At 39.4% G+C, this 13,112-nt stretch overlaps 2 protein-coding genes across 2 annotated transcripts in view; one reads left to right on the forward strand and one right to left on the reverse strand.

Annotated features, from left to right (window-relative positions):
• Positions 1-811: 811 nt before the first annotated feature.
• srsf3b (serine and arginine rich splicing factor 3b) lies at positions 812-5,099 on the reverse strand. Its single transcript, XM_010774933.1, has 6 exons — positions 4,984-5,099; positions 3,972-4,182; positions 3,716-3,856; positions 1,860-1,898; positions 1,528-1,614; positions 812-1,332 (listed from the first exon to the last, which is right to left on the reverse strand). The coding sequence occupies exons 2-6, from the start codon at positions 4,172-4,174 to the stop codon at positions 1,305-1,307; spliced, it is 498 nt and encodes a 165-aa protein (XP_010773235.1). The 5' UTR covers positions 4,175-4,182; positions 4,984-5,099; the 3' UTR covers positions 812-1,304.
• Positions 5,100-7,128: 2,029 nt separating this feature from the next.
• Positions 7,129-13,112, forward strand: part of LOC104948722 (putative adenosylhomocysteinase 3) — a 14,192-nt gene continuing 8,208 nt past the window's right edge. The window contains exons 1-5 of the mRNA XM_010774944.1: positions 7,129-7,576; positions 10,542-10,653; positions 10,825-10,968; positions 11,276-11,376; positions 11,711-11,813. Coding sequence (XP_010773246.1) covers positions 7,397-7,576; positions 10,542-10,653; positions 10,825-10,968; positions 11,276-11,376; positions 11,711-11,813 — 640 coding nt within the window. The 5' untranslated portion in view covers positions 7,129-7,396. The remainder of the gene's footprint in view (positions 7,577-10,541; positions 10,654-10,824; positions 10,969-11,275; positions 11,377-11,710; positions 11,814-13,112) is intronic.

Here is a 13,112-nt window from a genome sequence, read left to right on the forward strand (position 1 = left end):
GAGGAAATGGCTGCTTCTGGCCGACTACATTACATTACATTGCATTTAGCTGACGCTTTTATCCAAAGCGAATTCGGTAAGTGCATTCGACCAAGAACAGAATCCTATAAGTATCAGGTTTCAGTTTTCAGTCTGCGCCGGGAGATATGTAAGCTTTCTGCTGTCCTTATTTCAATGGGGAGCTCATTCCGATTCCACTACAAGGCTATCGTTCGAATCCTTCTGGATCCAAAGCCTTGATTACAAGTCTCATCGTTTCTTGTGAAACAAAAAATCCCCTTTGAACAGCTCGTAGATGTATCCAACGATAGCCTTGTAGTCGGCCAGAACCAGCCATTTCCTCCTGCAGAAAGGAGACAATCTCCTCCATGTCCGTTTGGTTCTTTCTTCAAAATAATAGACAGTTTCTTGCACAACCTAAATTCTAATACTTATGATAATCTGATGCTGATGTGCCAAAAGATGAAGTATTTCGTTATTTGAGAAACCTAAACTAAAGTACTGCTTCACAAGATGCTCCACATTCCTCATTGTATTGCAGGACGCTGCTGTTGTCTCCTTCTCAAGTCACTTATGAAACTACGACTTTAATCCATAGACTGTATATATAAAAGGTTTAATCTCGTAACTATGACTTTATTCTCGTATTATTACGACTTTATTCTCGAAATCTCTGTTTTTTTTCTAAGTGTGGCCCTAATACTCCGTCGTACTTTTGTAATAAACCGGTATCTTTAATTAAGAGACCATTTCACATTGTATCAAACAAAAGAAAAATCATGGAAAACTTTATAGACAAAATTCAGTCTTGTGTTCATAACACTTTTTTTTTTTTTTTTTAAATAAATGCCATAGTTTTGCATCTTTAATGTGTGGGTGTGTTTTTTAACAAACAACCAACCATTGACAGATGGAAACCTTCAGTGTGAAGAAAGAAAAGTAGCACGTTGAAAAATAGGCTGGTTACAGACAATCAAAAAACAGAAATCGTCACACTCCTTACTTAGCTGAAAAAGAGGAACTACTTACTATGTCAAACTACACGGTACATTCATTGACAAAAACTGGTGAGCTGGAATGCTGGGTGCCACGACTTTTTTCAGTACTGACAGCGTGGACTACACACCCACTCAATGCATGTGAACAAGTACAATAACAGGTAAAGGGGAGGGACATTAAAATGCTTGATTGTTTTAAAAACTCAACAAAAAACAAAAAAAGGCCACACGGCCTTGTTGAACTCCATCATTTTGAGACGGCCAACCGTTTCTCTTCAGCTCCCTTTGAACCTGACAGACGTTCCTCTACTTTCTGTCGTTAGATCTGGAGCGGCTGCAGGGAAAGAAAAATAACATTAAAGTAAGCAAGAATCCAGCTGACCTTAGCTTTAAGCAGTACGCCAATCAAATAACAAAACATATGACGGGTCATTTGGAAAGGCAAGGCATATTATAAGTTTTCACATTAAGCTGTCAAACATCTGTTAAACAAACTACATTTTTAGACATTGTCGAAATAAAGCAGTACCTTCTTGAGCGTGAGAAAGACCTTGAAGGTTTGTGGTTCCTTTCCCGGGAGAGGGACCTCTCCCTCTTCCTGTCTCTGGAGAAAGACCTGCAAGAAACATAACCATCTAGGTAAGTTAACATTTTTCATGTTTTATATATACACTCAATATCTAATGATGGGGGCATGAGAAGAAAGTCAATTAATTAGAAGCTACCACTTGAGACTGCACAGTTCTGAATCCTCAGACAACACACAATTACAGATGTAAAAAAAAAATATATATATCTATACCTAATTTGCACTATATAAAATAATTACAAAATATTTAATGTAGAATAAAACATTTTTACCTGCTTCGACTGCGGCTGAAGCTCCTCCTGCGCGGGGATCTGCACAAGGAAAATACTAAAATGTTAAAAACAAACAGATGAGCTAACCGGAGAGCTCCACACTATTCCAATCCTTTCTCTACATGGGCCTCCTTCAACACAGCCCATCTCAGTCATTCAAAAATAGAAATAAATCACTGGGGTGTTTTCCAGGAACACAAATATCTCAATCATAAAATATAACTCACTGACAATGGACCTAGTGCATAAAGATGGCAGGTGCTTTTTAATAATCTTTCACTTATTCCACAGCGCATCCTGAAGTAAATGTTGTGAGAATAAAATACATTTTAGGTGGTAGAGTAGGATGTGTTGTACAGTTTATATATTTGTCTGGGACTTAAAATCATAGCAAAATGGAAGTAAGCCTACTAGCAACACGCTGCACTGTGGATTGGCCAAGGTGTGGGGATACTAAGAACCACAATCTGTATGAAACTGGTCCACTGCATCTAAAAAGGAGAGCGTTAGGTATTGGAAGCTGGTAACAAAAAGAATATACTGGTCAATGGAAGTAAGTCTTGAGAAACAACCAGGCTAAGATCTACTAAAACCAACGATACAGCACAAAACACAGTTTTAAACACTCATTGGGGGGGTTGAGGAGAGTTTTTGTGTGCCTTCCTAATTCTGCTCAGAGCCCCAGACATACCACATTTTTTTCTATAATCTAAATCTCTGGAAATGTGAAATTCCAGACTTATGTTTGAAATAATTAAAAAAAGAACAACCTTTCGACACCAGCTCTTCACTTTCAAAACTGTAATCAGCAGTGTACTGAATGAAGCAGGAAAACTTACTAGTATTTTTGGTTTTCAACAAGCTAGATATGACGAAAGGGAGGCAGACTGCCGGCCGGGTAGGTAGGTAGGTAGGTAGGTAGGTAGAATAGGCTGAATAGGGCTGACCAGATGCTGCAAGGTGATTAGGTGGCAGGCAGATGGGGGCTGGCTCTGGCTTTTTTCCTGCTTTAATTGGTTAGCCGTAGGCTGCTGTTGGTTGTAGACTTTTGGGTACGTAATACGCTGATTGGTCGGGAATGTGAGGTGGGCCGCTGGCGTTTGGATTAAGGTTGAAGGAGGAGGAGGTTGAGAACGGCATGCTGAGGAACCAATGGGTTGGTGCAACTTGACGACTGGCCATGCCTGGGTCATGTGACAGCACCACCCAAGCTGATTGATGCACGATGGTCAGCAGTCACATGATGCTGAAAGAGGACTAGTTGATTGAGGATGGTGAGAGGAGGCATGGTGACGGCTCTGTAACGGGTTTCATTCTTATTAATATAGATGAAAAATAAAAAGCATCCTCAAACAAAAGGTAAAGAATGCATCACATTTGGCACTTTACCCCCCAATATTTAAAACAGACTATATTTTTCTGACATAGGAGTTGCTTAATTTAATTTCACAGACCGATTCTGCCATTTTTAAGCAGTTAAAATGCACTTACATTTTGAGAGTGCACAACATATTATAAAAAGAAGCATAGAGTAGAAGTAGAAGTTTTGCAGGCCAGATTTTAAGACGCTTTTAGAAAATAAAGAGACTTCCCTGAATAACCCTAGTATACAGTCCTATTCCCATGCCATTCTTCATTATTTGGTTATGAATGTCTATCTGCATGGCTCCTTACATAACATGACCAACAATATAAATGAAAATGAAACTACCACAAATGTATAAATCAGCAGAAAAGATTACAAACACTAGAAATGCCCAGACTGGAAAACACAAGCAACTACCAGGAAATATACTGTGGGTAAGAGAGTGTACGTCACAGAAATCTGGGCATTGTAAAATAACAACATTGGTCACCTTCTTCTGGCTGGTGGGCTACGACGCCGGTTATCGTCTCGGTCTCGAGGACGCCTGCTCCATGGTGGGGGAGCGCCCCGGGTGCGACTGCGCTTCTCACCATTGGACAACTCCACTCGCACCCGGCAACCACACAACGTCCTGTATAAACAAATAAAAAAACAGCCATCAGTCATGATTGCAGCTGCATCAAGATGGACTTGTACCTCCAGTGTTGGCCACTTCCTCTATAAAATGAGTTAAGATCGCTGCCTACCTTCCATCAAGCTCACGCACCGCATCAGTTGCATCTCTGGGATCTTCAAATTCTACAAATGCAAAGCCTGGAGGGTTCCTGGCGACCCAAACACTGCGGAGAGGACCATAGTAGCCAAATGACCTCTCTAACTCTGTCTTGTTTCCATTGTTGCCCAAATTTCCAACATAGATTTTGCAGTCGAGAGGACAGTCACGATGCATGACTGGATCTGAAAAAAGAAAACAAAGATGACAATATTAATAATACAACAGTTTAGACTTTAGTGAATGGTTTCTTGACAACAGAACCATGAAAAATGTATTGTCTCTCTACATGATTATATAACAATAGTTCGGAACCTGGACAGACAAAGACGTCTATCACCCTGCATCACAACAGGACCCATAAAGGGCCCAGGGTGCAGCAGATAAACACGTTACCATGCACTAACGTTTTCTGTTATCTTATGGTTTAAGCTTAAACGAGCAGTCTAAACTAACCTAGCGTGTGATGGGAAAATAAATGATCATGTTAATGATGATTTCAGGTTATCGTAACTGTTTTACTGTAACACAAAACGTGCTGAATGTTTACAATATGTTCTACATGCTTAAGTACTTGGAAAAGGAAATAAGCTTGGGCTAGAATCTGACAGTATGCTAACTTTAGCTTCACTACAAATAGTATTCATGGCAGTTTAACTCCCTCCTACTGATCCCTAAATAGGGCGAAGAAGCCTTTGTTCAATTGAACGTCTTGACGTTATACTGTTAACTATGTTCCGCTTTTAGAATGCGTTTAACATGAGGTTTCCAATATGTGAAGCTAATGCTAGCTGGTGGCTAGTTAGCCATAGCTAAAATGGCTGTCATATTTCTGAGGCCTAATGCTAATGCTAGCAGCACAGGATTCGAACAAAAGCTCAGGATAAACAAAATGAAGCAGTGGGATAATGCAACGCAAGTAGGTCAAGTTTTAGCACCACACAAAATTGAAAGTGTCGTTAAAATGTTACCTGTTTTTTTCTTACCTGCAATTAACCGGCACCGATTATCCGCTTCTCCGGTTGGTTGGTTTATTCGGTGGTCGGTGGAAAATGGCTTGACGGAAAATACGTTTGTAAATCCGGGGGGACCGGGAGGCGGGGTTAATTCATACTGATTGTATTATCACCTTCTCTCTATCCGTATTGAAATGAACAACATCGCAAAGCATACATACTAAACCACATAACAAGTGATCAATTGAAATTATCTTTTGAATAATTAGGCATTATAGTTTAAAGTTGCGATACCACCTTCGGCCACAGCGTGGGAGACCATTTAGTCGTGGTGGCGCTGTTTCAACACTCTGGCTAGGTTTATTTTTTGAATGCCCAGAAACAAAATTGCAACCAGTCTATTGTTGCAGCCAGCTCAATCTCACTATAGACAATTATATATACCCCAAAACACAACCTCAATCAACTCAAAGTGTATTGGAAATGTACTTTAAACTCAAGTGTCTAGTATTTGTTAACCAATCAAAGCAGTCAGTTCTGCATGGTGGGTTCCTATGCAGTCAATTTGCACAAAATAAGAAATAAAAGCTACACTGGTTTACATTATTATCATTATCACATAATGTGCTTGAATAAAATCTTGCAGTAAACGTTATTATGCTGATTATTATATATCACATTTGTATGAGTGTTCTTTGCTCTCTCTGTTGGCCCATCCGTAACATTTGACTATGCATGTATTGAGAATAAAGTTATAGCATCTAAATCCGGGCTCTGTATGCACCTCTATTTGCTCATCGTGTGAAATGCAAGAGCCCCTGCCCAGAGTGACACCAAAACAATGTTTGCTCATGCAAATGTACCTCTATTATCATCTGCATGAATAAAGGTCAAGTTGTGCAGGGTTGAATGTAACCGAGAGTTGAGTTGTTGCCATCCCAGACTATTGTTAATATAGGATATGTGTTGGGCTTCTCCTTAACATCCTATCATAGCCAAATAAAGATAAACTTAGATTCAACTTTTGTCTGGTTGCTGTACCATGCAAAATGTACACAGCACATTTCAGCCATGCACACAATACCTAACTAATGTTCTTCACTAAACAGTAATACCTGCATTGTTTTCAGTTTGGTTTGAGGTAGTTTGCTTAAATTCATCCATTGTTTACACCTGCTCATCCTTTTATGTGGACATGCATTGATGCATACCTTATAGTCCCCTTTTGCAAGTTTTAAACAGACGCTATTTGTTCCCCCTAAGGTTTGCAGAGAGGCTTTTGAGGCTCAATGGGGATAGATTGAACAATATTGTCCCACCTTAAGAAAACCATGTGTAAATCTAACTAAAACAAGGGTATTCGTTAATTTACGCAGTATCAAACAGTGTAATAATCGAGTAGCTGGTTTGCAGCCTATAGTGAGAACTAGCCGTGTCAGATGTGTGTCTTGGATATTATTATAACCAAGGTGCAAATGCTAAATAAAATCTACTTTCAAAGCCACAACGTGTCGTGACTTGAAGGGGGATAGTAATTTATATTTTGCAACCTGAAGCCAGTAAAAGCCAAGATCGCATGCGTTGTGAATGAGGATTCCGATGAGCTTAATGTTGCATTGAAAACAACTGGGAATGTAGTGCTCCAACTGAACCTGTTTCCCAGTCCAACACACACACTAGAAAAATGTAATTTCAATAAACTCATAGTGGAGTGTACTAACGTGGGCCTGCGGTACTTCAGTAGTTTTGAGGTACCTTTACTATTCACTTTATGCCACGTTATGCTTCTTCCAAACGACAATTCAGAGGGAAATTTACTGTAGTTATTTGTACACTATATTTATCCAACAGCTTCAATTAATCTTAACAAATGAAGAAAACCTGTGTAGAGAATGGACTGTAAGAGCAACACTTTGATAGTGTGTTTGAAGTGACTGTTTACACTATTGCATTAGTTGCAGTCAAACTTCATTCAAAATAGAAACAAAATAGCTTAGAGTACAGTTTCCTGATTATTCTTACACCATTTTACTTGCGCATCCTGTTTAACGCATAACCTTCACTTTTAAAACAGTATTTATTACAGTGATCTGACTTCCTCCACCGTTCTTTTTGTTGTCCGACTGCCACTGAACGCAGCTGTATAAATCCTACCCCGGTTACCGCCCACAAAGTAACTCAGCAGCCAGGTGACAGCGGAGACAGCAGCGACTCTACGCAGCCCAACACGCAACATAAAGACATTTGTCAGCGCCTAATTCAAGTGGAGTACTCACATATGTGTCCTCTAATATTGCTTTAACTTTTTAGTTTTACATTTACGTGATTTAAAAGGCATCTCCTCCGCTCGCTGTTGCAGAGTAGTTAGCTAGCAGGTTGACGTTAGCTCCTCTGACAGAGACCCCAACGGTGGTTCTATCTCTGACCGACCAACAGCGTCAACATGTCGGACCCGGCCGTGGAGGTGAAACTGGAGGTGAAACAGGCCAGCAAAGAGGTGAAAGAGAGCGAAAATGTAGCTGAAAAATATTCAGCTATGACCGTAAGCAAGAACAGCGAAATGAACATGGGAGACCTGTCGTCCGCCTTCAGCGCGGTGCCCACTCACAAACCTGTCAAAAAGGTAAGACAGTCTTAAAAATGTAGAGCTGCTTTTAGCTCTGTCAAAAATAATGTGTTCACGTTGTCTGTGCTGATTATGCTATTGCATGGAGTCAGTTGTACCCCAATACATTGGCAATAAAATATGTACTATTACCTGCCCCCAGGTTACTCCGTTATATCTTCTATTCTTTGATATATTAAGATAAAAGTCTATACCTTACTGGCAAGGTTAATACAGATAACATAATTTTGTAAGCAATGTTACATCAAAGGAAAAATATACACTTATAAAGATTTTCACAATTATTGTATTACGATTATTACAATAACAATGTATTGCATAACAACGTGGTGATACTGCAGTAACAGGACTATTTATATTGCATGTGGATTATGCATTTGTGCATATGGGTCAAGCATTATTATAAACATGTTAACGTTCCTTTTATAAAACATATGTATTTAGTATAGGCAGGAGACACATAAGGACACACCAACAACAACAACAACAACAACAACAACAGGTAGGGGAGATGCATTCCCATCTCTCAAAATAATATAAATACAATAAAAAGAATACAGGACAATTACATAGCCCTCATTAGACATGAAAATAAATAATTAAAGAAAAGAAGAGGACAGCAATAGGATCGCTTCTTTTTTCATTCATACCAGACATTGAAGCAGTAAGAGAGGACACACTTGGCAGATTAAATGTTCTTACAATTACTACAAAGTAATACATATACTATTCATCTATAATGCTTTTTAAAAGAAAAGCCATTTCTCTTTTTGGTCTCACATGAATTGCTTCATTTTCTTGCCACATCCAACTCCAGATAACAACTCAATGACTTGCTCCATGTAACACTCACAAAAGAAGGATGTTAGCTGACGCTCTGTAGGAACAAGGAAGAGTTGCACTGTGAATTTTCTTGTACAAATATTTGCACACCTTATTTAGGTTGGAGTTGACAAATGTGCACACTATTGTCTTTTAACATTGTGCAAGCACATTCACTGTGACCAGGAATCTGTCTGATGGGAGATTGATTAGTCACCCTGGCAGCTTTACAATGGACTTTCACATCCTCATTCTCTCTGGGAGGAACTTAATATTACAGCAAACTATAGCCAAATATTACTGCTACACCTATTTATACGTTTTATGTAAATCTGGATAGTCATTTGTTTCGAGCTTTCATCTGTAATGTCAATGTGTCAAAGGGAGAGAGAGGAGGACTGTTTGCTTTGTCCATGTTGTGTATGTGCTCAAAAAGCCCAGTGGAAGCCATTTATATTCACGGTGTTAAAGCGGTATGTTACAGGTGATGAGTTTCCTGTTTATGTTCTCTCGTTAATATTTAGATGGTTGCAAGTTCAGTTGCAAGCTTAATGGAAGTAACTTTGGGAATTAGTTGACTCCAACTTTCTCTTTCAGCCGGGTAAAACAGAAGCACATGCAGCTTCAACATTATTGACTTAAAATAAGGTGCATTTTGATTATGTAAGAGACCATGAAGAAAAACATAAAATATCTGGTAAAAATCTGTAAACCAAATGCTTGAGCCTGCATAACGATACAATCAAGCGGCACCATTACATACCTTCACTTCATCAACCCAACTCATCATCGGCACCATCACTTGGAATAAGGCTCGGAGTGTATAGGAAGCACTATGTTATGCAGGTAAAAAATCAAATCTGTGGCTTTTTTAATAATCAGATAGCAGGAAACCAATATTAGTCTTTCAGTATCAGTCAGGCTGTAACCGACTCTGTCATGTCCGGGGGGAACTATGTGTGATCTCGTCACCCCAATCTCAGGAAAACAGCTTCACATTGTTCTCTGTTGCCATGTCTGTGGTATGTGGAGGCTTTTCAGAAGCAGGCCTAACCTAGAAACTAGACACTGACCTTATCAGGATGAAGAACCTGACTCTCCTTCAATGAGGAGGACAATGAGGCCGGCACACACTGTACTATGTAGGCTCATTTATTAACGTGCTCTGATTCTTTATCTGTCCAAGGCAGATTTAGGTGTTATTACTGAGACCAAAATGAGTTAACAAGTTATTTCAGAGCCTGCTGAGGTGTGTGCCTGTCCATTCTCTACACCGAGACTCAGGATAACGTTACAGCACCTGGAGATTTCTCACTGTATCATGTTGCTTCAGTGCCTGCAGAATCCCTGTCAACAAAAAAAATCAGTTTACTGCTGTGAAAAAAGTTAGCTGACTAGGCATAAAGCTATGCACACAAAGCAAAAACCAGTTCTTTCTTTTTAAAAATGCAAACACTCACTTGCTTTTCATGAGCCTTAATTAGCTGCTTTTTATACAAATAAGAGACAAGCTGATATCTAGTTAGGCCAGTCACATAATTGTGGAAATAAATTAACTATTACAATTCACATGCAACATTATAATTTGTATTTTATTTATATAATACATATAATTCTATTTTTGGCAATAGAGCAAAATGAGCTTACAATTTTCAGTTGGAAGAAACTCAACTCAAGCAAGGCAACAACAACAAAAGAAGACTTTGACTTAAATGGTTGTGCTGTGTTTTGATTCTTGAACTATACTCCGAGTCCAAAGCTGAACCAAACTATAACCCTCTTTGGACACAATACCTTCAAATGTAACAGGAGAATGATGTTGCTAATAAAAACTAGCATTCATTGCATTGATTTAGTTTTGTTGCCCCTGAGCCCTGTGTTCTTTGTGTCTGTGGTTGTGTTTGAATGTGTTGTCATCCATTGTGATGCACTGTTAGTACTCAGAAAATGAAACCCACTTGATGCTCATCCTGACCCGGCCTCTGGCAGTAGAGATATTGAATCAAAAGGGCACCTTTTATAGGTAATTTAAAAACAATTGCAATCTTTCATATTGCTTATGTGTGTCATGCCTATATTTATAATAGATTCAGTTATGCATGTACAGCTAGTCACATTACATTTTCTTTTTTTATACCAGCAAATCCAGTTTGTGGAGGACAAGCAGGAGTTCAGCAGGTTCCCTACAAAGGCAGGCCGTCGCTCGCTGTCCCGCTCCATCTCTCAGTCGTCCACAGACAGCTACGGCTCCGGTAAGAGAAAGAAAACCAAAAAACAACCTGTGTTATTTCAAAATGTTAACCTCCATAGTGGTAACCGAAAAGGAGATGATGCTGTATTTGGAGCTCTCCGTTTCTTCAAACCATCTTTTCCTTTGTTGGTTTTATTGTGTTTAGTTGTTTAAAAAGCTCTTTTTGTTCCAGCTGCTTCCTATACGGATAGCTCTGACGATGAGACTTCACCACGGGACAAAACTCAGGTCAACTCCAAGGGCAGCAGCGACTTCTGTGTGAAGAACATCAAACAGGCTGAGTTTGGCAGACGTGAGATTGAGATCGCTGAACAAGGTGAAACACAGCAAGTCAAAATTCACTTTTTGGTTATTATTGAATGTTACGTAAATTATTCTAATCCTGTCATTTTATATTTTAACTAACTGATCCAAGTGTTAGATCCAACAATTTTACCTCATCACCACACTTATAGAAAATGTAATAATATAATTATTAAAAATAAATTAAAAATTAAAATTAAATTTAAAAGTGGTCTTTTATCCAGCTATATGTTCTTAAACTCAGGGTACAGAGTTTGAGCATTGTCCGCTGTGTCTCCCACTCATCACATTTTTTTTTTTCAATGTTGGCTCGTTTTCAGATATGACGGCGCTGATCTCTCTCAGGAAGAGAGCACAGAGTGAGAAACCGTTGGCAGGTGCCAAAATCGTGGGCTGCACTCACATCACCGCCCAGACTGCAGTAAGACTCTCTGACTTTGAGCTTCAAAGCCGACGCAAAGGCTGCCGTGTGAAAGTGCCTCTTAATCAGGAGAGCGTTTTAGATCCATTCTATTCACATTTCCCGAGTGCTGTGGAATGTGTGTCCATAAAATACACTATCTGGCTGTGTTTCATTAAGAACATCATCAGCCACCGACAACCAGTTGATCCAAATAAATCATAATCCAGGCCTGGTTCATCGTAACCTTCAGTGTTATTGAATAATACACATATACATATTGATTTGCAGTCTGTTTGTGATCAGGGACCAGCTCTTATTGGACCGTTTGCTCATACTTCCCTCTGTGTTTCAGGTGCTGATCGAGACTCTGGTGGCTCTCGGGGCTCAGTGCCGCTGGACTGCGTGTAACATCTACTCCACACAAAATGAAGTGGCTGCTGCTCTGTCAGAGACCGGTAAGCAGGAGAGAGGCCGGCGAACAACGTTTAGTTTTGGAGCTCAAACACCAGGGAGTGAGGAGGATTGTGATTTTGAATCTCACCAGAAAGAAAGGACATCCAAAAGTGCTTGAATCTGTTGTCCTTTTGATATTTTTTTATTTAAGGCTAGAAAATAAGGCTGTGTCCTGTAGGCCACATGCCTTGTGAAAGTGAAAGATTAAATAACTTTGGTCCGTGTCTCAAACTATGACTGTTGGCTCCTTGTAATTCATAATCAAAAGATTAACATGTTTTTACCAGAACCTCTGATCCAGAACCTCTGATCCAGAACCTCTGATCAGCATAAGGTGCCGTTGTGTGCTTTGCCATGCGAGTGTATGATGAACCAAGGATACTGAAATGTTTAATAAGCTATTTAGTGAAAGAACAGCACTACTTCAACCTTTTATCTGTGATTGCTATGTGATAGTTTAAGCATGTGCTACATTTCCAAACTGAAGCTTTCATGATCAGACGAGCTGAGTGGGGGACTAAAGACTGCTCAGTGAAGATCATGCTGTTTCTGGGGGAGTTGCATTTGTTCCTACTGTAATTGCTTTGCACAAGTCGGGTCTCCGACACTTGATGACACTTAATGATGAAAACAATTTTCAGACCTGCACTGAATTACATCACATTGTTCAAATAATTATGTATCATTTTAAGTGCTTAGAAATTCGAACCAGATTGATCTGTTTCTTCTAAACAATTCAGTGTCACAGTCAGTGGCGAGCCGTGTCTATCACAACTGGACCTTCTGTAGACACACACACCCCCCGCCGCTATAATGTCCGTCTTCTCACTGGATTGTCGTCTTGAAAAGGGTACTCACAACAATTCTGCAAAAACATCATCTTCACCTGTTGCACTTGCCATTTCAACGTTAAAAACAATAAAACGGCATGAATTGCTTCGTCGCATTCATCTCCTCTGTCTCGAGCCAGTGAACTACCGGGCCTTCTAGAGCAGTGGTTCCCAACCTCAGATGATTTGAGGCCAAATATCATATTTAGACTTTAAAAAAAAAAATATATACATATAAAAGATAATTGATTAATTAATTGGAATACAAATTCAAGTTAGTAGCTAATAAAGGTATAAAAAGACAGACATTTATAATTTTTCTTTAATAGAAATGTTCCTTCTGCCCATAAAGTGTCCAAAACAGGCTTTTCTGGATAAGCGCATTTTTAAAACATAGTCATTGTCCATGCCGGTTTCATTTGGATTTTTTGTCACAGTTGCTCCGATCAGATCGGTCTCCTCCATTTTGTA

This window comes from Notothenia coriiceps, unplaced genomic scaffold, assembly GCF_000735185.1.
Source record: "Notothenia coriiceps isolate Sejong01 unplaced genomic scaffold, NC01 NC01_scaffold00000339, whole genome shotgun sequence".
Taxonomy (NCBI): domain Eukaryota; kingdom Metazoa; phylum Chordata; class Actinopteri; order Perciformes; family Nototheniidae; genus Notothenia; species Notothenia coriiceps.

Coding starts and splice junctions, on each gene's coding strand:
- srsf3b (XM_010774933.1), bottom strand. CDS start 4,174: ATGCATCGTGACTGTCCTCTCGACTGCAAAATCTATGTTGGAAATTTG. Junction 3,857..3,971: donor GTGCGTGAGCTTGATGGAAG/GTAGGCAGCGAT, acceptor TTGTTTATACAG/GACGTTGTGTGGTTGCCGGG. Junction 1,333..1,527: donor TCTTTCTCACGCTCAAGAAG/GTACTGCTTTAT, acceptor CTTTCCCTGCAG/CCGCTCCAGATCTAACGACA.